The sequence below is a fragment of the Sinohyriopsis cumingii genome, chromosome 7, assembly GCF_028554795.1.
Source record: "Sinohyriopsis cumingii isolate HCF-2022 chromosome 7, ASM2855479v2, whole genome shotgun sequence".
NCBI lineage: Eukaryota > Metazoa > Mollusca > Bivalvia > Unionida > Unionidae > Sinohyriopsis > Sinohyriopsis cumingii.
Window position 1 is genome coordinate 119,826,891 of NC_142967.1, and position 27,976 is coordinate 119,854,866.

The 27,976-nt window shown below is 36.7% G+C and overlaps 1 protein-coding gene across 1 annotated transcript in view; it reads left to right on the plus strand.

The window, feature by feature from the left end:
- LOC149796020 (scavenger receptor cysteine-rich domain superfamily protein-like) overlaps positions 1-26,766 on the plus strand; it is a 101,524-nt gene extending 74,758 nt beyond the window's left edge. The window contains exons 21-24 of the mRNA XM_089963913.1: positions 480-682; positions 5,537-5,813; positions 6,073-6,202; positions 26,147-26,766. Coding sequence (XP_089820039.1) covers positions 480-682; positions 5,537-5,813; positions 6,073-6,202; positions 26,147-26,324 — 788 coding nt within the window. The 3' untranslated portion in view covers positions 26,325-26,766. The remainder of the gene's footprint in view (positions 1-479; positions 683-5,536; positions 5,814-6,072; positions 6,203-26,146) is intronic.
- Positions 26,767-27,976: the final 1,210 nt, after the last annotated feature.

A 27,976-nucleotide genomic window follows, 5' to 3' on the forward strand; every position in this document is an offset into this window, starting at 1 on the left:
AAGTTTACATATAAACATCCGTGTGGTAAGTTGTCACGCTACGAGAGCCATTGGGGCCGGTGAGTGGACAGTGGTTCGTCCTTCGGGGGCCTACAGTTTTTGAGGTGGGGAGGAATATGTGTGAGGGTATTTACGCTCAAAGGGTGGTTGGAGTCATGTCTATGGCACGCAGCGTCCAGGACCTGTGATCAGATGGAGGCTGTCAATATCCTTTGGAAGAACCCCACCCCACCCGCTTACTGCCTCCGCAATATTATCTAAGGTCTAAGAACAACGGTTGCACAGCTGTAATACTTGAGCTAAATTAGTTAGAATATGCACGTAAACATAAATGTCAACCGTGCTCAAACGCTCAAATTTTTCAACGGTGATCGGCGTAAATCGCAGCTGGATAACAATTGTGTACTCAGAAGAGGACGGTATTTCTAAGTTACGCTATTAATCTGTTTCTGCTACTAAATCGTCTCTTCACATTGCAGCGTTGACAATAGAAGATGCTCTCAATATGACCTGCAGTCCAGATGGCTGGAATATTGCTGTGAACATAACGATTTTACGGAAGATCTACCCGGACATCGCAGTATCTCAAATCAAACTTTCTGACCCACACTGCACTGGTCGCGTATTCGGGGATCTCGTTGTCTTCACTCAGTCCTACGTTGATTGTTCCACCACGTCAATGGTAAGTTTGAACCAACTATAAATCAAACAGCTCTAAAGTTATGAATGTGAGAAAAGTTTGGAAGTATGAAAATTTAATATCATAAGTTAGTACCAATACAAGGCACGCTATGAATTCCAATTATTTCTTTCAGAAGTCTGACATTTCTTCAGCAATATGCTTGCAATTTATTCAATAATTAATTTCTACCTGAAATACGTTCTATGGTCACATTAACATTAGGGACAAAATCATACTACATACTGCATCCAGCCCTCCAAAATGACGAGTAACGTCTTTACTTTCTATGTCATAAGGACAAAAAGCAATAACTTTTGGCCTATACCTCAGCGTTGCGTCTTTCCACTCGTACGACACGGCCGAGGGCGGAACAACACGGAGACCTTAATGAACAGTCCCTCCACTTTACCACTAATACATCCGTTTCTCCACTCCTGGGTATCTTCCTCAAAAATTAACCCCTTTCATTACTTCAACGGCACCGCAGATTTAAAAAGTGTCGTCATTTATACGACACGCACCAGTACGATATCCTGGTGAGCCAGCCTCCGTACCGGAGCGACAAGTCAATCCGACTGATTCGGCCTCTCCTTTGTTTACGGACTAAGTGGGTTTACGGACTTCATCGGGTGTTGCCGTTCTCTGAATGTCCTCCAACCTTATCACTACACAGGTATATAAGATCAGCCTCTGTGGATTTAAAAGACGAAGTGGATTGTCTTTACTTTCCTCTTCCATCACCGTCTGTCAAAATTAAAGATATAACTGAACGCTTCTCTAGAACAATTAGCGGATATTTATATAGAACCAGTTACCGTTTGCATTTTCTTCCCGCAGGTTTACAACACACTCAGTCACCTTTCAGAATGAGCTTCTAACCCTTGATGAGAATTTTGAGGCCATTAATATAACTCCACCTTTTTTATAACGTATAGGAAAAGGTTTTCCACTCAATATCAAAGTTGGTTGGAAACATTGTCACTTCTTCTTCGATGTTAGATCTTGCGTCTTTAGAGACTTTCCGTGTCGTTGAGAAATCTGGTAAAGACCATGCATTGGAGTCCACAACCCAGATCGCCAGATTCATTAACAGAGCTGCCTATTATTCAATGATGATCACTCCTCAAATCTTACCACACACTGTAAATAAAGAAGACACGTTCTGGTCGCCCCTGCTGTTTGGAGGTAACATAGAGGAAATGAGGAAACAGGCAGCCCAAAAACTTCCGCACAACCCTACAGACCCAATCAATCTCAAACCAAGAGGAGAGACGATCGGCATCAACGGGACAATGGATCGATCTCTAGACAAACAAAGGACCGATCTCGACCCCATGTTACGAGTCTATGCTCTTAAAATAAGTAACAGAAAAGAGTGAAGACAACAAGCATTGTAAAATTTAACAAAATAATTTATTTCCCTTGAATACAAAGTGCTAAATGAGAAAAAAGAACTTCCGGTTTTGCGCATCAAATCCAAATAATAATCCTAGAATTACAGACACAATCCTACTAATAAAAAGTTCTGAATAAAATTCAGTTCAAGTCCTGATGAGATCCAAAATTTAAGGCGATGACATGTCTGTTATGGTCAGCGAAGTCGTGATGTATCAATAGTCTCTTGTTGAATAAAAGAAATATTAGTCCAGGTTTTAATTCAACATAAATTCTAATGAATGTCTTTATCCAAGAATTGTGTCAGAGCACTTTTGTATTTCCAAAGAAAATAATCACTTGAATTGAATAATTTGAAGAAGAAAACAAAAATTCAGCCCAAACTGGACACAACATAATAGAACTTAAAGTGCCAGATGTTAAAGCACAACTGGTAAAATTCTGACAGTCACAAAGATAATTTTGTTCTCTGTTTGACCTCAGGTCACAAATTATCATTTTCTAAAAAGAACCAGTACCTAATGGAAAATAATTTTCATGTATTATTTAATGAGCCTTGTTTATTTGAAATATAATAGCCCATAAAATTCACTTTGGATTCTCCAAAACCCTGACCCAAATCAACATGTTTACCTGAATAATGATTTGGTAAATTAGCTCATACACATACAGAATAATGACGATATTATTAGTTGTTTATCGCTAAAATAAAACAAATATTTTAAAAAAGTCAATCAGGTCAAATAGAACTGAACTCAATTTTGGATAAGGTCAAATCCAGCAAATAATGTTACAATACAATAACATGTAATGAAATTAAAAAAATAAAAACTAACAGACAAATAATTAAATTAAATATACATAACACCCAATTCAATGTCAAGCGGCAACAAACGAGGAGGCAGGCTTAACTCATTCGGCCCCAGAGTTTTTTGTCGTTTTTACCTGAAATGTGCGAATGAAAGACATTTGGGGGGCTATTTCTGAATACATCATAATACATCGGCTGTCAACAGATTTTCCATGAGACTAATGCCTAGTTGTATTAGAAACATCATTTTCCATTGATTATTTTGCTTGCGCATGACCAGAAAGGTAAAAGTTGGATTTTTTTGTGTTTTTTGTTGCCTAATGGACCTGTCATTTTTGTATGGAGAACTCTCTTTATTCCAAATGCCCACCTTATCCAAGTTTTTGCAAAGGATCACTTGTGTGCAGTTAAGACTGGTCTGCCTTATATCTGAGGCCAAAAGGTCTAAAATCCGGACACAAAATCACATTCCGACCACGAGCGAATTTTGGGTGGAAAAAAAACCAGGTCCAAAAAATGAGGTTTCTCCCTCTATATTTTGTAGTGCAACTAGAACCTCCAGATCATTTGGTATCGTTTTAGAGCTATATCTAGCTGCTTTTATTGTAATACCACCCACGTTGGTGTGTCTTAAATGACCTTGATGCTGAAGAGCTTGGAAATAGGGTACAGCCTCATTACTTCTACAGATGAGATCGGGGCCAAATCTGGTTAATGGAGAGGGGGAGGGGCACACAAAACTATTTTCCTTCCTCGCCAACCGCCTAACTTCCGCCGTTGACTTTCCAACCGGATCGCTTGCAGACAGCCTACCAATAGACGAAAGACTGTATTTCAGTTCTCGCTGAGTCTCGATATTTTCAGGAAACGACTGGCGATCCAAGTCGTTTCGGATGGGATTCGGATTTCATTTACCAAAGCCCCTCACAGCTTTCATCGTGTAAGCTTGTTACAGCAGTCCCATCACAGCCACAGAAGACAGAAGCAGCAGGAGATGTTGTTGTTAATCGACCTTTGGATGGTGGAGCTTTTTCGCAAGACATGATGGGGGGGGGGGCTAGCTATTATTCAAGACTCTTTCTTGTATCAAAAGCCAAAGGCAAGCTCATGCTGATTCTCCAGCCTAAACCGATTCAATCTGTATAATTCAAATTGAAGATGAAATGGCTCGATCGCTACGATATTCCATCATAAGATATGTGCTTTCTATCAGTCTCGATTTGACCGATGCATACTTCCACTTCCTTATACATCTGACGTAGCATAAAGTCTTTCGATATACTTATCTCGGGACTATTTACCAATTTTGAAATCTCATATTCGACCTAATCTTTAGTCCATGGGCTTTCATCAAGTCTTTGAACTGTACCGTCACCGTGTTCCAATCGACTTCACTCATAGAAACAGAGGTGTACCTGACGCACTTTGACAACATTCTCCAGAATCATGATACGTTCTATTTTTCTATTTTTATCAAGAGCAGGAACGATCTTTTTTATCTACTATCCCTCCTACGTCATCTGGATTTCCTACTAAAATGGGAAAAGTCCGATCTCTGCCCACCCCATCGTTTTGTCCACATTAGTATGGGATTTATAACCATTATCAATCTTGTACGAATGCCTCACATTAGAGTGATGCATTTCGTTGAACTCGCACAGTCCACTTCCACCTCCTCCATTTGTTAAATGAGGCTGCGAATCTGCTACCACTGTCTTTTCTTGCGCCCTTTACAAATAGAATTGCTAGCATAAAATGATGTCCCCTTTTCACCCCAAGCAATCAGAAGAAAAGAATTATGGATCAGTAGTGCAAAATAAATCATTCATGGGTCAGTGATGCAACTAAAGTTGACTCACAACGGGAATTCGCTGAAAAAGATCAACCGGAAGCTACAATATGTAAAAATTCCTGTACTTAGGTTGGGGAGGCCACCGGTTTTGAGGCTGCGACCTTCTTAAAATAAAAGTTATAATCAGTGCCTTTCTGGAAAGACCAACTCTGCAGGAAAGTTGTCTTAATTATGTAGCACGACTTGGCGGTGGTGACCTACCGCTCAAGCAAAGGAGAACCAAATCACCTGACCTCTCCATTCTGATCTGGCATCTCCTCCGTTTGTGTCCCAAACTCATTATTACTGTTCGAATCAAACACATTACCAGCAGACTCAATGTTCTAGCCGATACTTTGTGAAGAAAATGTCGGAACATTCATACCGGATTTGTCCACTCTTCAATTTGATCTGATTTGCAAACTTTAGTGGCGACCAATCATCAAACTTTTGGCGACAATATGGAAATACGAACTCCCCACCTTTGTCACTCCAGTCTCGGACACAGTAGTTTTGATCATGGACGCACATTCAATAAGTTGAGAGGGTTTGAGGGCCTTTGTGCAAGAGTTATTGCACTTTGCCTACATGCTATATACGGAAAAGATGTTTCTTTTTGTGAGCGCTGGATTCGGTCGGTATCAAGCGCACATCCCTAACGTTAATGTTATCAGGTAAGTGTTTTCGAAAAAAAAATTACGTAGAAAATTTGCTATTGTTGCTTAATATTTCATACAGGTGAATGTTATGGTTCATATTTTATTAAAACATAGACACCCTTTTCACATTATTTTAGTACCTATCTTTTTTCGTGCAGATCAATGATACACTGGTGATATACACCAATAAGTTGGTGTACCCTGAGGGTAGCAATCCATTTCCCCTCATTGTACACAGATACTTGTGGAAGGTGGACGTTCAGTGTGACTTATCCCGGAATGTTGTCACAGAACATCACTTCAAACCAAATCAAACAACTGTGCAAGAGCATCATCACGTGGAAGGCGCCGCACAATATTCTGTTCAGCTGAAATTCTTCAAAGATCCGGCATTTTATCAAGAGATTACGGGAGAACCAATTTCAGCGAAAACTGGTAGAGTACAGTGGTGTTCTCTTCTACATATAAGTAATATAAGATGTACTTCGATATGAAATGTAAGACACATAAAGAAACGTTGATTAAGTGATGCATCTAATATTCCAGATCTTCTTTAGGAGTACATCACGTTTTTAACGGTGTTAATCGCTTTGTCGAATTTCTTATACAATACTGTAGATTCGCAGATCATTTCCTTGGTAGTCATTTTTGTTTCCCCGTTACAATAGTAGTCAGTCAAATTCTGTTTTGACAGGAGATGAAGTTTATGTGAAGGTCCAACTCAATTCGAATGACATTAATACGAAGATGCTGGTCCGTTCCTGTTACGCAAAACCTACGCCTACTGCTGACCAATCATCAACCTACTACCTCATTAAAAACGGGTATGTTCTGAAAGAGTAATCGTGCTGATGTTAATACTATATATATATATATATATATATATATATATATATATATATATATATATATATATATATATATATATATATATATATCACATAACTTTGTTTCACTATTAAGTCCATACACGAGCATTAGTACACATCACAATCACACACAAAATATCAAAATATTAATACAATAATTGGCTTCAGCGATAAATTATTGGTGATTATACAGCATACAATGTGGAACACTTCTTTCAAGATTTTGTTATTCTAATTCTTTCTAAGTAACATGCAAAGACTATTGACTTAGTTGCTCACACTCACCCAACCAACTACATGGCACCTGTCATAGCCTATTAAAACTTCAATTCAGTATTGCAAAAGACACGTAATTGTGCCATTGTAGAACGTGCAAAACTTTGTCCATAGATGAGCACAATACAGATTCATACAACATCATGTGAAAAGCAATAGTTCCACATCTGTAGAACATGTTTGGAATGACCTTAAAAGCACGATTTCTTGTATACAAAGAGAATGATATTGTCTTTGTGTACGACTATTATCTAACGAATCAGAATGAATGACATGTTCACAGCGGAAGGTGTCATCGCTGGATCCTACAGCAGAATGCTTGATAGCATTCAGTGAATTTTTAAAGGTAAAGAAATAATACTAGTATACATGTTAAAGAGTTTTTAGTTCACACTCTATGGAGATTCGAACCCATGTCGGCGAGTCAAGAGGAGTTTAAAGGAGTTGATGCGTGCAGGCAAGGCGATGAGTACCGTAACTCGTGGACCCAGCATAGAATACAAATAAAAAGTTATCTCAAAAGTATATATATATATATATATATATATATATATATATATATATATATATATATATATATATATATATATATATATATATATATATATATATATATATATATAGTTGCCAGCCAGGGGTCCTTACTTGATCGAGCACTGTAGCAGCAGAGAGGGTGAACAGACCATTTAAGGGAATGGTCACCCTTGTGTTTAGACCAAATAAAATAGTGACCCTTCATAGAGGTCAATACCACGTCTACCATTATTGTTTGTCCCAAACAGAATTGTAGATGAACCCTCTCTGCTGCTATTAATCTTGGGAATCTTCATCTGAATCATGGGAATCTTTTGTTTTGTTCTTCAAGTAATATTCAAGTTCTGATGGTGGTTTTTCTATTTTTGGATTATGTTCTTTCTTTTTCTGTAATATACCATCAAACTTCTGTATCGATCTCCACCGCAATGTTTGCAAATCTGATATAATCCTCTAACGCCGTTGTTACATCCAACACATCTTCGTGGACCAGCATGAGGATTTTTCTTTAAAATATAATTATGTTTTTTGCAATATTCTCCACGACACCTTTTGTTGCATTTATTTGTTGTTCCTTGAATTAACCACGCACAGTTGTTCATTATATTAATGATATCTGTTTAATTAAATTTAATTTTATCATCCAAATATTTTATCAAGACCCACACGATATCTTGTTCTAGGATCATGTAAATTTATTGTTATAAATCCATGCGGAGTAGCTTGCGCTCGTGAAAAGAAATTTCTGAATTTAATTATATCCATGTCACCGCTGCACCAAGTTTGATGAATATTTCGCAGCGTGTGTGTGTCTACGCCATTAAACACAACTAAAATATTACAATTGTCCCTGATTACTTTTGGTATTTGTGTATATCGCTGAGTAACATAGATAACATCTGTATTTTTATGTCTGCCGCGAGAAAATATCCTGGCTGGATTTGATTGTTTATCCAGCATCACATCATCATACACAACTAAATTATTAATAAATCCGTCTAAAACATCAACGGACGGTACTTCATCAATATCTGTTATAAACTCTATAACATCATTATCTTCGTCCAGTAATCTTGCATTTTCGTTAAAATCTTTTAATACTTCATAACATCGTTGATCATCAGCGGATGGTGCTACCAAATACAACTTAACCCATTTCAACCATTTCATTATCAGATTAAGTAATAACTGCGTCTTACCCGATCCAGATGGTCCTATGATAATCATTCTGATGGAATTCGGTAGCGCAGGATGATGCTTAACAGGTTCTCGCTGCCGAGTTGCTGAGAATTCAATTATATCCATATATATTATAACATGAATTTATATTGTTTACGCTGCAGAGTTAAAACTCCAACAACTGATTTAGCTACAGTTATAACAAAAAATAAAAAAATAGCGTATGGTGGAAAATGTTCTGTGTGCTGTAGAAAGAAATTTTCGTTTTTACCTAATAAGCGCGGTGGTGATATTGCTAATTTGATATCAAAGTTTCCAGGTACTCCATGGGCTAAATACCCAGGAGAAAAACATCTACCAGGATATAATTATTGCGGTCCTGGTACTCGACTTGATATCAGGCTCGATAATCAAGATCAACCAAAATCAGGCGAGGAACCAGTAAACGCTATTGATCGAGCTTGTCACGTTCATGATGTGGCTTATAAAAATAAAGATCTACAACATAGGCATATTGCAGATGTGAAATTAATTCACGCGTTAAATTCGATAAAAAATAAAAATATCAGAGAATCATTAGCTAATTGGTTAGTAAGATCTGCGATGAAAGGTAAAATTAGCGTTTGGGGCTGATAATATATAATGGAATTAATTTATTATTCACCAAGAGGATATCGGAGAGGCAAAGCAGCAATTGGTAAACTCGCTGATGCAGCAGCGGTTAAACATTCTACTGCTAGCGCGTGGTTATCCAAACAGGCAATATGGTAAATTTATCTACCACCACCGAAACGAAATCAGTACGCGTATTTCGATGTTAGTGTTCCTAATGAAGTTCATCAAGCAGATATTCTGTTTTTACCACATGATACTGTGCGTGGAAAAACGTACAAGTACGCGTTAACTGTAGTTGATGTTGCAAGTAGATATAAAGAGGCAGAGCCGCTATCAACGAAAACATCATCTGAAGTAGCCGATGCGTTTGAACGAATTTATCAACGAGGTGGTGGACCACAAAGTGGTCTGCGATGGCCACAGCTGCTACAGGTTGATCCTGGTAAGGAATTTCTTGGTCCAGTATCATCGTTGATGAAACGACATAATACCAAAATACGACGAGGTCATACTGCAATTCACCGTGATCAGGCAATTGTTGAGCGATTTAATCGAACACTCGCTGAGCGGTAATTTGGATATCAATACGCGAGGGAATTTATTCAGGATACGAGATCTCGCGAATGGGTTGCAAGATTACCAAGCGTGATAGCTGCATTAAATAGCGAGATCACACGAACAACCAACATGAAACCCCTTAGCGCAGTCACAAAAAAAATATACCATTACAACGAAAAGGTACTGAAAAACAAAAAATATTGGGTGATGTTACAGTTAGATATTTATATGAACCGGGTGAACTTGAAGGTGGTAGCGCGAGAGCGACTGATCCTATTTGGAGTGTTACCACACACAAAATATCCACCGTGACAAGATCGCCAGGTAGACCTGCAATCTACAGACTAGATTCGGCTGATCCTCAACGTGGATTTGTACGTGAACAACTACAAATAATTCCCACGGATACACAATTACCACCACGATCACTTAACTAGCACTAGCGCCAAGGGTGCCTGCACCCCGACGTCGATTACACTCAAGACAGGTCACCATGGTAATTTCTCTTGTATGACCGCGACTATTATCTTTTCTGTCTACGGTAAATTGTCTTGAATCATTATTCGAATACCGCCATAACATTATACAATTGCAACTTGTGCAATGATTATTCTGCTGCTGTTTTAACTCAATAATAAATTCAACATCAAGATCAAAGTCGCGTTTATTTTTTTTATCAGATTGTTTGTATCCGATTAATTTTTTTCTTATTATATCATCATCAATGACGTTGAATTTCTTAACGATTTCAGGAATTATAATTCTACGTAATTGAGATATATTTCTCACCCTTGATACCGCTAAATAAACTAAATTTGACCACTCGATGTGATCGTCTACAATCCAGACTCGTGTGTCAGAAATAGTTAATCCCTGAGACGGGTGGATCGTCATAGCGTATCCCAACACCCATGGAGATTTGTCAGCGCGTAATGCATCTTCGACCACTCTGATATCAACAGCGACAACATCATTTAATACGAGATTTTGCTTCTCAGTCTGTCCTGGAATATCAACATTAATATTTTGTTTTCGTGTATCTGATGGTCTATAACACAACGGTACGGGTAATTCTGAATATTTTTCTTTATGCAGCTGAAATAACTGCTGTTGTAAATCGTCTCTGATTATTTTTCTGCTTGCTACGATCAAATCGTTGGGTCTCCATAAATTTAAAAAATCACTCATTGAGGTCTCTGAGATTACTCCGCGTATTATTTCACACTGAATTTTGTTTGATTGTAATCTGATTAATTTTTTAAATTCCTTTAAATTTGCATCGAGAGCTCTATGATCATCATCTATTTCTTCGTAATAATCAACGAAATTTTTTAACCAATCATGTGGAGATGGTCCAACAAAAGGCGGTGGTTGACCATGATCGCCACACATTATTATAGCTGTATTTTTCGTCAACAACCAATCAAGAAACATTTTTAATGTATCCAATGACACCGTGCATATTTCGTCCCAAATAATTATTTTAGGTATATATTTTTCTCCCATTCGTTCAGGAGTCCATGTATCCCCGCGCCACCGAAAGAAACTATGATACGTGCACGATTGTGCTTGCCGTTGTTTCATCTCGCGTGCAAGTCTATGTGTGGGTGTCAGCACGATCATATCTGAATTTCTAAAAACATTAATCGCTCGAGTCGTCTTGCCGCATCCACCAGGTCCATTGAGATATACTGTCTTATATCTAGTTATTGGATCACTCAACGATGACGTTTTCGACATTTCTGATATTTTATTACACTTAAGATAAAAATGTCTCATCGGAACATCTGCTAATTCTGTATAATTGTGTAATATTTCCTTTTTTATTCTCCACGAACTCCATCGTTCATCATTACTTGTAAATTTCATAACAGACTCTAAATATTTACTCGAAATATAAAACGAATCTGTTGCGACTCTGACTGCGGTCTCAGGAAATCTGTTAATCATCGATAATAAATTTATGGAAACATAAGCCAACATGGAAGATCTTAGATGAGTATACTGTGGGGAGATATCATTTATGTAACTAACGATCGTACCCAATTTTGTTCGGTCGGATAAATAAACACTTTCTCGATTTACAAATATATTTCTCGCTGTTGTATCAGCGATTATAAAATCGTACTCGGCATCATCTAAAATTAATCGTGTGTGATGTCTTTTATGATCATATGCACCACCTTGAGTAAATTTACCTATAATTTTTCTACCGAGATCTTTTGCGGTTTTAAGTTTAATCTCGAGAATTTTAGGAGCTTCTTTGATAATATCATCTTCGGAAACATCAGGACATTTTTCCTTAAACTCGCTAATAACTTCATCAGCACTGATAGAATGTGACATGGGCAACCAAACTTCGGTCTGTGCATGATATGATATAATTGCCTCACTAACCACCAACGATGTCAGTACCGCACAATCTAGCATATATCGTAATAAAACTATAGGCGCCCAACGTTTTTCACAAAAATGTCTGCCAAACCAAACATAACAAATCTTGTGAAAATTTTCCTTAAGCTCGAATGATTCAACACAAGCGAATACAGCCAGATCAAAATCAGGTAATGGTCCATTAATTGCCACTCGCGTCATCTCGTTTGTAGGGTGACCGAATCTTTTAAAGTATACAGAACAATCTCCGTATCCTAGAAAACTTCCTGGATAACATGCAACCATATCAACCGAAATAACATCGTTGTAATTATATTTGGTATTCCACAATCCGCCATGTCCGTATTCGCCGCAACTTGCGCGTACATCTTCAAGTAAATCAAATCGTGTTGGTTTCCATGAATTTCTTTCTCTAGCGAAATGAGCCTCAACAGATGGAACGGTGAAGCAATTAGTTAGCAATTTGTCAGTATTTTCCGCGTGTTTGCACTTGGAAAACTTCTCCGCAAGATTTTTCATCTCGTCGTGGAGAGATTCTGTTCGATATATTTCACCGTTTGGTCTAACAAACTGATCAAATTCACCTTCCTCATTACATTTAAATAACCATACCGATACAGGATCGTTTTTACTTATTTCGTTGATAAAATCAAACATATCTGGGGGGTAAAATCTAATAGTTCGATCACGTGGAAATATTGTTACTGCGCTGGTCCATGCGTGCGCGTTATGATCAATAATATTTATTGAAGCTCCTTTCGATTTATATTTTGATTCGTACAGTACTTCTCCCGTTATTGTCGCTACGGTTATTGGAAATTTTAATATTTTTCCTAATTCAGCAACATCTTTTATTGTAGCACCGGTATCCTTAACTGAATCAGCCCACGAGTTTATTTTTTTACGTCTTAAATCAGTTAATCCGTTTCCACGCATCGCGTTTGTAAAGTGTTCTATTACTCGCTCGGCTACACAATTTAACCTTGAAAATTTCATGGGTGTCAGTTTATCAACGTTGGGTTTTTTATTTATCTCATAGATTCCATAAATAACCGCTGTTACAGGATACGCTCGCTCATAATACGGTTTGTCATTACCCGTCAATAGACCCGGTCTGGAATTTTTACTTAATATGACAATTCTATTTTTGCCAAGGACAGGATCATATTTGTCACGGATAATCCAATTACCTGTTTCTGTTAATACAATAAATTTTACTCTGAAGAAATATTTTTGATTGCCCTCATGATAGTTGCCGCTCGCTTGTCATTCATTGTGGCGTCCTTGACAGTATTGCGTATAATCTTGAACGTTGACCATGTATGAGATGCACCATCCGTGTAAAATTCTTTCTTGACGTCGTGAATTTTATTGATCAAACTTTTATTTTTCGGATCAACCAGATCTCGTACTGGCAAGTCTGGAGATAATCTGTCGAGGACGAATTTATATTTAACAGGCCTAGTTTGGGATAATCTCTCAAACTCATTCATATAATTAAAACAAATATTTAAATAAAGAAAATTATATATATACAATGTCTCAATGCAAATGGTTGATGATCGGCTCAGTAAATCGATGCAACAAATCCTGCAGAAAGCAATTTTGTTGGATGCACTTACAAAGTATACGACGAGGAAGTCTAGGACCAATACCGTGTCTACGATGTGGTATTGGAGTGCGAGGAAAAACAGAATTATGTGGAAAGTGCGGTGGAAAACGGTTCAGAGAACTTAAAAGATATTATGACAAAAAAATTAATAATAGTGAAAACGCTATAAAATCCGTGGAGGATTATATATCAAGATTTCAGACAAACAATGATTTAAACAAATAATATTATTGCATATATGGAGCAAAATATATTTGTCCCACATCCCACAATAACAAACTATGAATCAGATCGTAATGGCATGATCAGACACTGTAGGTTGAGGAGACCAGTTGGTCATGTCATTAATTCTGGTTATCTAGCGTTCACATGTGAGGGAGGAAAGAAAAGCTATCTCTGTCATCGATTCACGTATGAGTGTTTCTTCGGAGTGATCAATGACGGTCTTGTTATTGATCATGCTGACGGGGATCCTCAAAACAATAATTTATCCAACCTTCGTGTTGTCACACAAAGCGTGAACTCTGCATTTGGTAATACTGGAAGATGTAAAACAATCGGAAAGAGGGCGGTAAATTCCACAAACACAGAAACTGGCGAAGTAATTATATTTCGTTCGATACGTTCTGCTGCGAAATACTTTGATATTGATCCGTCTTCAGTACAAAAAGTAGCAGAAAATATAACCAGATCTGCTTTCTCAAAAGAATATAAGCAGAAAATCACCTTTCAGTACTGTTAACTATCATCACCACCTCGAATTATATTTATTTTTGGGGGGTCAGAAATTGTCATTATTATACTACTTATTTTTTGACTCACGAAAGGGAGGTAATTTATGGTCATAATCATATACAGCATCCAAGGTCCGTGATGCCTGGTGGATACAGAAAGGATTTATGATTTCTAACTTACAAAAATATACAGTTCGTGTATTTTTCTGCCCTATTAGAACAGCGCAACACATAGAATACATGTATATTTCATCTAACCTACAGAAAACCAACATGTATATTCCAGCCTACTGAGTGCAGAATCCAGCGTCTAGTCTGTATCGTGTGGCGGGTTAATTTTAGATCCAATGTACAATATACTGACTCATAGGTCCACGATAGTGTTTGGAATTAAAAATCAGTTGCATTTTCCTTGTTCAGTGCAGAAATATAATGCGAGATTGTGTATGTATGTGTGATTATTTATTTATCGAGTAAACTCCCTTTGACCAGTCTAGCAATTAGATGATCTAGACCGGATGTTCTATCATACATGGCGTGGTATAGTAAATAGGAAATTCCTTAATTTAGCTTTGATTGGTGAAAATATATCATATAAACGTATTTCTTGAATTCAGAATTGTATTTTGAGTAAATATATTCGAAATTAGTTCCTTTTCAATGATTATTAGCTATATATTAACTTTCGAAACATATGTTTGTAACAAGATTTGATAGCTCAATCGGTATCGTATTGGAATGTGACGCTCGCGGTCCAGGATCGAATCCCCATGGCTGACAACATGTCGGTGGTTTGCGCATAATTGCGATTTTTATAATAATTGGGGGCTTCGACAGATCCCCCCGCTCAGCAAAACTCAACCACGTATCAACCGGTGGTTGATACATATTTTCGTATCACCCACGGGCTTGATTATTGTGGGTGGGTTTTTGCTGAGCGTATATGTTTGTGCCGTCCTTTATTCAATTATTAATTGTATATATTTCATTTCATACTTAATGAACTTGCTAAAAAAAGCTCGTTTCATGATATATGTTTGTAATGTCCTTCATTCATTGTACATACCCATTTCATTGTACATACCCATTTCATTGATACTTAATGAACTTGCTAAAAAACTCGCTTCATAATATATGTTTGTGCCGTCATTCATTCATTGTACATACCCATTTCATTGTATATACCCATTTCATTGTACATACCCATTTCATTGTACATAACCATTTCATTGTACATAACCATTTCATTGTACATACCCATTTCATTGTACATACCCATTTCATTGATACTAAATGAACTTGCTAAAAAAAACTCGCTTCATAATATATGTTTGTGCCGTCATTCATTCATTGTACATACCCATTTCATTGTATATACCCATTTCATTGTACATACCCATTTCATTGTACATACCCATTTCATTGTATATACCCATTTCATTGTATATCTTCACCAAACACACCCTCTTGGGCCTCTAGACCGTTGTTTGACTGGTTAGGGGCTCTCATAGCGGGATAGTGTTTCTTGTACCTGTACCTTGAACTCGCAAAAGACTCGATAGGGGTTCAGGGATAATTTTTTTTTATTTTAAAGATTTACATATTATATAATGAACCATGAAAATATCAAAGACACTATTTCTGCTATTAAAAAACTAGAAGAAAACGGAATTAATATATCTGATGAACTAAATCCTGAAAAAATAATATCTGATTTTGAAACGTTAGAAGAACTTAAAAATGAAAATAAGTATGTTCTATCATCTCAATATAAGTTCATAAAGCGGATTCAGGCAGCTATGTTTCAGTCACTGGCTATGGTGAACGATGATCAAGTAAATGAATTTATTCCTCTTTCTGTTGCAATAGAAAAGATCAGGTCGGAATTATCCAGCGAATATGAAACAAAAAAAACAATCAGTACCCGCATAAGATACTTAAGAAAAATTATGTCAGCGGGTAACGACTGAGTAGTAGTATAATTTCCCTCACTGTATATCACATCAGAATTAATTTACATAAAAAATAAAATATTTCAGAATAATAATAAAATATTTTTTGGAAAACTGATTGCTTTCTATACTTTTAAGTACCAGCCACCCCATCAGAATTAGCAAACTGATTGATTTGTGTACTTTTAAGTAGCAATCACCCCATCAGAATTAGCACACTAATTAATTTGTATACTTTTGAGTAGCAACCACCCCATCAGATTGATTCATAAAAAAATAAAATATTTCAGAATAATAATAAAAATATTTCAGAATAATAATACAATATTTATTTTTGTAGTATTTTTTGGAAAACTGATTAATTTTTATAATTTTCAGTACCAATTACCCCATCAGAATTAGCAAACTGATTGATTTGTATAATTTTCAGTACCAATTACCCCATCAGAATTAGCACACTGATTGATTTGTGTAATTTTCAGTACCAACCACCCCATCAGATTGTACAGAATTGATTAATTTGTGTAATTTATCCCATCAGTGATTATATTTATTTATTCTGAAATATTAGTTTTTTAAGTTGGTCGAGTTTAATACAGGAGTGTGTATAATTTAGAATCTGATCTCTCTACAGATGATCTCGGCGGAGCTCATCTAACTGTTCTCGCTTCCGTATTCATCAATAACTAAATTAACGCTAAATTGCTCTGTGTTTTGAAAACACTGTTCTGATGGCGTTTTTCAAGTGCATAAAAAACAATAACGTGCTGGTACATTATATAATATTTGCTGGATTAATTAAGATTTCACATACAGATTTATCACAAGCTCTTCTCCGCGCATGTCAATTAAGCGATTAAGGTGGTCTGTGAGCTTAAAATTTATTCGTGTTAACATATTATTGTGACACCGCAGATACACAGGATTAGTTGGTTCTTGCACGATTAAACTTTCAGGGGGAACTTGTGGTGTAAATGTATATAAAATATATCCTTGTTGAGCCTGATTTGATTTTCCGAGGTCTATTTGATAGCTGCCATCGACTACGTCACAAACCAGATTGACCACAATCGTGCTGGTTATATTAACGATTCCCGGAGAAACGTGCCTGCCGCCGCCATGTCGATCATTATTATATCTAAGAACGGTTGGATGTGGTGCTAGTTTTCTCCATGCATCGAGTATTTTAGGAAAATATTCATCAATGACATCATTGACAGATTTTCTTAATCTATCTGGATTATAATCAGGGAACTTAAATGTTGCAATATCAGCTTCGGATATTTTGTACTTGGTTGCGAAGGACTTTTTATAATCGCTTGATGACTTAAGAACTACATCTATAATTCTGTTATAGATAATTTCAGAAGAATCAACTATAAAATCTAAAACCTCTATGTACCTGATGATATTATCGCGCGCAGATGTCAAATCAAGTAAATACTCCTGAAAACTATCACGTAAACTATTTAACTGTATTGTATGGTCTGAGCTTATTGAAGAAAATATAGAATCAATATTCGAAGCAATAATACGTCTATTAAGATTATAAGAAATAAGTACAGGATCATAATAAAGTTCTCCCCCTATCACCTCTGGTTTTAATTCTATATAATCTAACCAATTTGAATTCATTCCAATATCGTGACGAGATCTATTTGTTGACGTAAAATCAGATTTTTTCGGTTCTGGTGGTCCTTCATACACCGGGGGAACATCCGGCCAACCTAGTACGGATCTTATCGTGGATTGATAGATATCAACGGCATAATTAGGAGAATGTATCTCAACCGTCGAGGACAGCGTCGGTTCATGAACGTTAATTGATATTTTTGCTTCTTTTCCGGTTATTGATTTTATTCTACGTTGAAATTCCTCTTTGATTTGTTAGATCTCATAACTACCAGTGGGTATTCCAACATCTGTCCAGTCAGGAGTACCATCTGGTTTGTTCTTGTTAGCAAATACAAGCAAATTATTTGCTGGTGTACCATTAAATGATTTTGATCTGATATTTGGCCAGCTGTAATATACTCGTAATTTAGCTAATGCTATTTCTTTTACTGGAATTGCAGTAGGAAAGTTTATGCTAAATTCAGGATTAGATGAACTTACCGAGATCATCATTATCTTTGGCGAAGTTGTGTTAGTCACGATCTGCTGGAGTAATTCTGTCATTAGTATTTATGTCTTTAATACCGATACCTTCGTCGTATATTTTAGTCATCATTGAAAACTCGACATCAGATATAATTCCATCACTGAGACTCGCTGATAACAACCAAGATAACTTCGAGTATGCGACCGTCGCTGTATGCAATCTTATCATGTAATCGGATAATTTTTCATTCATGCAGGTGCATATTTTTTTTGTGATGATATTAAGCACATCTGCAATTGTTGTTGCTGCTGAAATACAAATAGTTACGGCTGCTGGTGCCATCATTGTCACCGCTGATAATATCACACCGGTTCCAGCAACAACAGCGGATACTGAATAAACGATCACGTCCACGATAACTAATCGTCGTCGATATTTTTGTACTTTTACTGCATATTGTTCGACTTGATCTTTTAGCGCCGCCTGCCATTCACGCGCTTGATTGTATCTGTATTGTGCACCGTCCATATATTTTTATGCAGTAACCAACTGAGGTGTTTCAGCTACAAATTCCAAACACCACCAGTAAGATGTTGCGGTTAATTTCTTATCATCTGCTTCCAGGATAAAAATTTCTTCGGTTCCGCTTTTTAATATAACAGATACAACTCCGGAAAACCTATCCGTTGAATGACGCCATGGATACGTTGTAAATATCTCAAATCGCGCAGCACTGAACACATACAACCTGTACACGCCAGTGACTGTTGCGGTATATTTGATGGTTTAATTTTGCTGCGACCATGTTGCGAATCCCGATGATACAGTGCATACGATGTTTGTGATATGCCCATGAGTTATTCCGGCTGGAATTTTAATCAAGTTGGTTTTATTAACGATATCAGGAATCTCCGCTGCGATGTTTTGCTGTGTTTGTTTGATCGTGTCGATGTTCGTCTTGATATCAGAAAGTTTCATGTCAACGGAGTGCGGAATGCCGAAGAATTCTTCTGTGGTTCTTTGATGGTTTCTGCGAAATCTTGCAAAAGTGCTAACGTGAACGTCATACTCGGCCCGCAGCGTGGATAATTTACCATCTACGGTGTCGACGTATTTTTTTGTTGCTGCATCTTCGTCGGATGTTGGATCTCTTAAAACTACTATTTTATTTCCGTTCATGCTGAGTTCACCCGTCATTGTGTCACCGGTATTTTTCACGCGATTAGCAACGCTTCTTGCAATTTCATCTCTGATGGTTGTAAATGATACACTTGAATCTCTGATTCTACCACCGTCAGTAAACACAGGAATATTATCTGTAGCTGCATCAAGTACTCGTCGAACTATATCATTCCATCTGATATTGCTCGTTTTTAGTTTACCATATCGATCTTGAAAAATAACGACCTCATCTGGGTCAACTCCAGCCAGGCTCATGATATCAGCGAGTTCATCTTTAGTCGCATACTTCGACAGATCAACATCGCCGGATTTTCTCTTAACGCGGGAAGATCTTCTTCCGTAAATATCAACCATTATATTTTAAGATCCAAGATCTATTTAAAACGCTTTACGCGCAACGAATCGGTTGCTTGTATAATCATGCACAACTTTATGTGGCGGTTTGGATGATTTTAATATAGCGTCGAGTACAGTTATTACTTCACGGCCGCATATTGGCGGATCTGTCATTGTTTGTGTGGGTAGCGTTGAATACCAAACTTTACAACCAGAGGTTCCTGCGTGAAGTGGTGCGACATACTTGATAAATTCAGCAGGTGGAACTAACCCGTACGAATCAAAATAAACGATTCCACGTGGATCAACCGCGTATGATACCCAATGAGTACCGGGTCCGGAACGTTTGTCGAGATTAATAATACCTGTTTCGAGTTTGTTTGGTTGTTTTGGTAATTGATCTCGCATAAAAACACCTCTAAAGGCTTTTATTTTTAATCGTTTAGCAGCATCAAGTAAATCAAAATTTGATGCTGGAACATCTAACATGGGAGCCTCAGACCGCTTCCCCAGCGAGATCCCGGTAATCTTAGACCGCGTCCCTTTATTTTGTACCCATTTCCTGTTGCTTTCTTTAGAGCCATTCCAGCAGCTGTTCCAACGGCACCTAACGCGGCTGCTTTTGCTACGGCTGGAGCGTCAGCAGCTATTAACGCTGGAATAGCCGCGAGAAGTGGAAATATACCACCCGTTTTAACCATGTCTTTGATGGCGCTCGGAGAAAGACGTAATTGAACTCCAGTTTTTGATTCTAGGGCTTTATTGAAATGTTTAATCTGATTATTTGTCAACGATAATTTGTTTGGACCACCGCCCATCTGATCTCGTTTTAGTAATATTTTAGTTCCGCATTTGCTGGTGGTTTTTGATTGAAGCTTTTTGACCTGACCGGAAGTCAGAGTAACATTAACATGACTATGCGACATTTTTATATAAATAATATTTTTCTGAATAATTAAAGATTTTCCATCTTTTTTAATTTACCATTTATTTAACAACTAGTCATCAACAAGTTCATCGATAAGTTCTCGGTAAACTCCGATATCCATGATACCACCTTGAAATAATCGCCGACAAATATCAGCTGCTTCATTAATTATTTCTGGTGAATTATTTCCGGCACGTTTTCCTCCTACGAGAACTTCTAACCGTGATACATCATTAGTGATATTATCAGGACAAACAAAATTATTTCCTTCTGATGTAGTCAGGAACCCACTTCCTACAGCGCTTGGAGAATCATCGTCAGGATCTCTTTCTTTACCCAGTGAACGTAATTTCTCCTGTTGTTTAGTTTCTATATCTCTAAATATTTCTTCTTCTTGTTTCCATTTTTCTTCTGCTTTTCGCTTCATTTCCTTTGCCATCTGCTTCCTTTTCTCTCTAGATGGTTTTAACATCAATTGCTGTTGTTCTATTTGTTGTAAAGGTGGAGGAAGTTGATACTGGGCGAGTTGTTCTTGTGCTAGTTGTTTCAGTCTCTCTCCATGAAGTTTTTTTATTTCTTTATTAAGATTTTTATATTCTTGACCTTTAGCTTGTTTTTTGTTGTAATATACGCGATATATATATTTAATAAGATTATCATCATTTACTTTTTCATAATGGGGTTTTAAAATACTAGATTTATTAAATAGTATATTTAATATTGCTTCGGGTAATTTTTCTCTTTTAGTATTTCTAATTTTTTCAACAACCCCTTTCCTAAATTTTGCAATCAATTCTAAGTTTTTTTCTACTAGTTCGGGTTCAGGTGCATGTTCTTTTTGCACGTCAGCGACTTCAGTACGAAGTTTTCCAATACTTTCAAGTATTTCTTCGCCGACAGGTGGAGGTTGAGCCGCAGCTATATCAGTTGGAAGATCTCGTAAAATCTTCTTTGTCTGTTTAGTTCTTCTTGCTATTTTTTCAGTTTGTTCTGCTGTTTGTTTTGATACCGGAAGAAGATCTTCTTTGATGACAGCTGTAACCTTTTCAGTAGCTGCAGTGACGGGTTTAAACAGTTTTTTAGTTTCTTCTTCGTACTCAACTTGTGCTTCTTGCTGCGCTTGTAGATTTTTTCTAAATGAGTCTCTGACAGGAAGAAATTTTTTAATTGTTTCTAATCGTTCTCGTGCCATTCTTGCAGTATGAGATTCTGGATATACCATTATTTTAAATATAACAATTTTTTAATTGATATCAGCAGAGAGGGTGTAAATTTAATTAAACAGATATCATTCATATAATGAACAACTGTGCGTGGTTAATTCAAGGAACAACAGATAAATGCAACAAAAGGTGTCGTGGAGAATATTGTAAAAAACATAATTATATTTTAAAGAAAAATCCTCATGCTGGTTCACGAAGTTGTGTTGGATGTAACAACGGCGTTAGAGGATTATATCAGATTTGCAAAAATTGCGGTGGAGATCGATACAGAAGTTTGATGGTATATTACAGAAAAAGAAAGAACATAAATCCAAAAATAGAAAAACCACCATCAGAACTTGAATATTACTTGAAGAACAAAACAAAAGATTCCCATGATTCAGATGAAGATTCCCAAGATTATTGAGCAGCAGAGGGGGTTCGTCTACAATTCTGTTTGGGACAAACAATAATCGTAGACGTGGTATTGACCTCTATGAAGGGTCACTATTTTTTTTGGTCTAAACACAAGGGTGACCATTCCCTTAAGTGGTATGTTCACCCTCTCTGCTGCTACTGTCAAACCCTGGCGCGATTCCCGCTAGAAGTCATAAATTTACCCCAAATTTCCAAAGACTTCTATACAACTTCATTTGTAAATTAGAAAGCCCAACGTGTCCATTCCATACATAAATATTACTCTAATCAATGCAAGACCACAGATCTCACAACCTGCTAAATGTAAGGTTTCTCTTTGTTAGGTTTCTGTACCACCAGTAGTTGACGCCGTAGAAACTATACAACTAACCCTTAACCCTACGCCACCTTAGGCTACTCAATTCATGGTTTCCAGGCACATTGCGCCAGTACAACTGCACCACATTTGACACCATGGTGACATAAACGGTATCTGCCGAGTCCCTTCTTATTGATTCCATGGTGTAATTTACCTGTTTCCTACCATAAAATACTGCCCCTGCAGTCAAACTACAAATGTATGCCACTGTGTTTTAAAACGGACTGTTATTCCAGGGACATTCATTCGGTTTGGACCTGAATTCACTTCTAGTGAACCATGGCATCATGGAAACTCACTAACACTTCACTCCATGATGTTTGCTCCTAGTAGTTACCTAATTATTTCGGGCAAAGGAATATTTCTATTGCACTGAATAATCAGACAAGTAATCACACAAATCTAAGAATTCCTTGAAACAGGGTGCTATAACCAAATGCGCATACTCCAAATGTATTACAATATATATATATATATATATATATATATATATATATATATATATATATATATATATATATATATATATATATATTACAGGTAGGAGCTGTGGTGGCTCAGGGGTTAGCGTGCCTTACTCACGACTGAAAGGTGCTGGTTATAATCCCACCATTTTATTTTTTATTTTTTCAGGACATGCAATTTCATTTTTATTAATCAACATAACGTATGTTCCTTTCTGGTTAGCAGATCTATCATCATGTAGTTCAAGAACTAGATTTGCACAGGATCAAATATTAGATTCTGCAACTGGTCATCCAAGCACATGCCTCCTCGGTTGCTCCTTTTTAAGGCATAATCCACAATCTCAGTATCAGTCAACAGCTTGCAGCATCCCTGTTCCTCGACAAATAATTATCATCATAAGAAAACAAAATTTGGAACTGTTCACTCTGCTAACTGTAAAGTCGCACCGAGTAATAAAGTAATGTCAACATTTAAGTCAAAGTCTAAATGGTTTTAATGTATCCCGTTGACTGATTTTTGTAACGATCGAAGTGTCCAGGAAGCCATACAAAAAAAAAAAAAAAAAAAAAAAAAACATGAACCATGTGATTTCAAACTTTCCTTTCAACCCAGACTACAATGTTTCATCCGGAAGCGCAAGGATTACAATGCCTCATCAGCCTTGTTTGACAGGTGGCTGAAATTAGTGGAAATAAACAGCAGCCAAAACTTCTTAGAGCATAGAAAATGTAACATATTGTTATAGGGTGATGAGTTCAAAATTTTGTACATGGCTTTTGCATGTTGTCTGTATACTGGAAATGTTGGCTGAATCAAAAGAAAGTTTAGATGCAACTGGGCCACGATTGCAGTGGTCTGTATTGTACATTATCCACTAAGTACACTTCCTTATACCATGAATTAGCAATATGCAAACTATGACACATGTAAGCTAATAAGTGTACATTCGTTTACCTCCCTTGTGCCTAAAATTTAATAAGCTTTTTACATAACGTATAATATTTACTTTGCCTAGACTGCATTAATTCTAACATTAATTGATCTGAAAATATAATATGATATATACATGAACGTTTTCAAGTTATTCTAAATCGAAAACTATATTTTATAACTGGGTTTATTGTCGAGGTATTCTGCGTCAACACATTTTTGAAAATATGTTTACTCATTCATTTGATAACACACTGTAACACATTCTTTTTTGCAGGACACGCAATTTCAAGCTTGATAATCAGCAAAAATGTATCCTCATTTATTTTTTTCTTCTTCTGATTAACTGCAATCCATTAGTGCGGGAAGTTAGCACTAAAAGTCTCAGTACCTATTCAGTTGAAAACTGCAGAATGATCAATTTCAAATATTCCTTTGTAATGTGTTTTGTTTTGATCCCAATCGACATAATATTTCCGCAGCATTGATTTTAAACATTAAAATAAATATACTGCATAATTCACATTCTGAAAATAGAGCAGGAAAACTGAAAAGCAAATCATAACATGGCTGATTCACTGCTGTGTAGTAATTCACTGCTGTGTAGTAATTCACTGCTATGTAGTAATTCTTCTGCAAATAGAATTGTTTTGTGTGAAGGGCGTTTGGAGCTGATCAAAGAAAAGATGGCCATTAAGCTTGTCTTAACAGTATTTACAATATTTTTCGGTCTTCATTACTGACCAACTTTTAATTTCCTTTCTCTGCTTTGCTGCGGGTGTGAAAATTAAAATTGCTCTTAAAGACCACATTTCTGAAGGCTCATATCCGTTTTCCTTTGTCCTCGGTTTTCCCTTCCATTTTCCATGTAAATATATCTCTTAAACATACATTTTATAACCGTTGAAGAAAGACTGCATGTTGTACCAAAATCACGTACAATATTCATAATAATCAAGAACACTGACATATTTTGTACAATACATGGTGTTGTTTTGGGGGGTTTTGATGCCATTTCTCAGTGCAAGATAGGCTATATATAGTGGCCAGTATAACTGGTGGCGGAGGAACTTGGGAGAAAATCCCTGTAAGAACCACTGACCCACGTGGCAGCTTTCTCACATACCGACATTTGCCGAGCCCGAGACTCGAACCAACACGCGCAGAGGTAAGATGGCAGTGATCGATACATGCTGACAAAGATTGGTTTGGGTACACTTGATCCGCCATATTTATCTCGATTTCAGGAACAGTCTACATTTAAAACTAGAAAGAAATTGAACATAACATACTATGAAAGCTGATCAGTCCAAAATAAACAAATGACTCTTCTACAGGTCTTGGCAGCATCATAAAATTTAAGTAAACAAATCACCCTGTATGTATGTAATGAGATGTGTTACATTCTATGCAAATTTGAACGGTGTTGAAATACTAAATGTTGTTGTTGTTGTTGTTGTAGGATTTAACGCCATTTTTCAGCACACAATAGGCTATACATGGCGGCCAGTATTAATGGTGGAGGAAGTACCTGGGAAAACCCTGGAAAGAACCACTGATCCATGAGAAGCTACTGGCAAGCTTTGGCTAAATCCGAGACTCAAACCCACGCAGACAGAAATGAATTAGTTGTTTTTAGCTACATTTATTGACGCTAACATCAAAATTTACTGAGCTACAGAAGCAGATATCATTCATGTTCAGTATTTTCAGTTAGTGATGCATGTCTAAATTAGGTTGTTGTTGTTGTTGTAGGGTTTAACGCCATTTTTCAGCACAAGATAGGCTATACATGGCGGCCAGTATTAATGGTGGAGGAAGAACCCTGAAAAACCCCGGAAAGAACCACCGACCCACGAGAAGCTACTGGCAAGCTTTCTCACATAACCTCTAAATTAGGTAAACATTTCTATTTCAGAGTGAAATTATTAAAGCATGTCTAAATTTGGTAAACATTACTATTTCAGAGTGAAGTTAGCTATTATAATGTGTATCCTCTTTCATAAATGCATTTAGAAAACCTTTTGGGGTGCACATTTCTTTTCTTTATGTATATTATTATTAACTTAAAATTTATACAGATCACGATTTCTTTTTTTCAGATGTGAAGCCGAACCCGATACACACATCCTATCACAAGGAATTCACGAAACACGGTTCGTTTTCAGTGCCTTTGAATTTCCAACGAATCACAACAGCGTTTACGTATTTTGCGATGCCACCTACTGCAAAACATCAGACATATCACCACAGTGTCTTCAAACTTGCCGTACTAAGTAACTTGATGTGGATATATTTTCTTCTTGTTATTTCATTTTTGCAGTAATCAGCATTTTATAAACGCAAATGAACCAAAAGTTGCTAATTTTTTTAAAGAAACAACCACGAATTATTACTGGCATTGATTCGGTATATCTACCTCAGGACTTTCTTAAATAAGGTTATTTCACTATTTTTCATGGAGATTCAATTTTTGTGGGTTTTGTACTTGCTGCAAAGAGAATAAATAAAATAAATAAATAAACAGTGACACTTATGTGGAAACAACAGATCCATTTCCCCCAAAAATGGGTGCTGACAAAAAGGCATTTAGTGACACTTAAGTGGAAACAACAGATCCATTTCCCCAAAATTTTGGTACTGACAAAAAGGCATTTGGGGTTGGTTAGGTTAAAACCACCAAAACTGATACCCATGAAATAATAAGGGCAGATATGGTAACTATTCGTATGTAAATTATTACGATTATTGCCTTATACATACATGCTTTGTTTTTTTTTAATTGTGTTTCAGTAAAGTTACCTTTCCTCCTGGCTCGAGTTCAAATTTTAATACCTGCAGTTATTTTTGTTTTTTCTTCAGTGAACACAGAAAAAGTTACAAGATTACCCCAATTCTGACTCTACTAAAAAACATTTTTGACCAATAATTGTCCTAATTTCGAGCCAAATTAGAGTGTCTGTCTGAATATTTTATGTAAACTAGTTGCCATGAATTTCCGCTATAGAGGATAATGCTGTATCCTTTGAAGGATTCCTTCATACACATGCGTATTCCTCAACCACGTCGTGTAAAGGATCTGTTTTGTACACATGCGTATTCCTCAACCACGTCGTGTAAAGGATCTGTTCTGTACACATGCGTATTCCTCAACCACGTCATGTAAAGGATATGTTCTGTACACATGCATATTCCTCAACCACGTCGTGTAAAGGATCTGTTCTGTACACATGCGTATTCCTCAACCACGTCGTGTAAAGGATCCGTTCTGTACACATGCGTTTTCCTCAACCACGTCATGTAAAGGATCTGTTCTATACACATGCATTCCACAATAGCATCACAATATGTACTTGGGTTTCACAGAAATCCATTGAAAACTACAGGACTGGTTGCATTCATGAGATTCTGTCACACACTGCATAATAAAAATTTTGGTAGCACAACGAGAGTGCTATTGATATGAAAAGCCTTCAGATGTTGATACCCTTTACCAAAATTCACAGAGATCCATTAAAAACTATGAAACAAGCTGCACTGAAAAAAGTATGGCATACAAACTTCACAGAGATCCATTAAAAAGTGTTAAACAAGCTGCACTGAAAATATTATGGCCTACATTATGCAATATTACAGTCTCTTGATGAGACTGACAGTCTTTTGGGGCAAAATGAGAATCCTGGAATAAGACTTTAATGTTTCCTCTTTTTAAATGCTGATGACTAGACCATGTCTGATATTCTTTAGTGATAACAGTAATTTCAAATTGGCGTATGTGGCAGCCATATTTGAGGTAAGATCAGCAACATTTTCATGTAGATCCAGTTAGATGTAATTAGAAGCCAATTGGTAGAAGTTCCTTATCTGTATAACAATCCATTCAGAAGTAGAAATGACACGATTTTCAAGATGGCCATTGTGGCAGCCATATT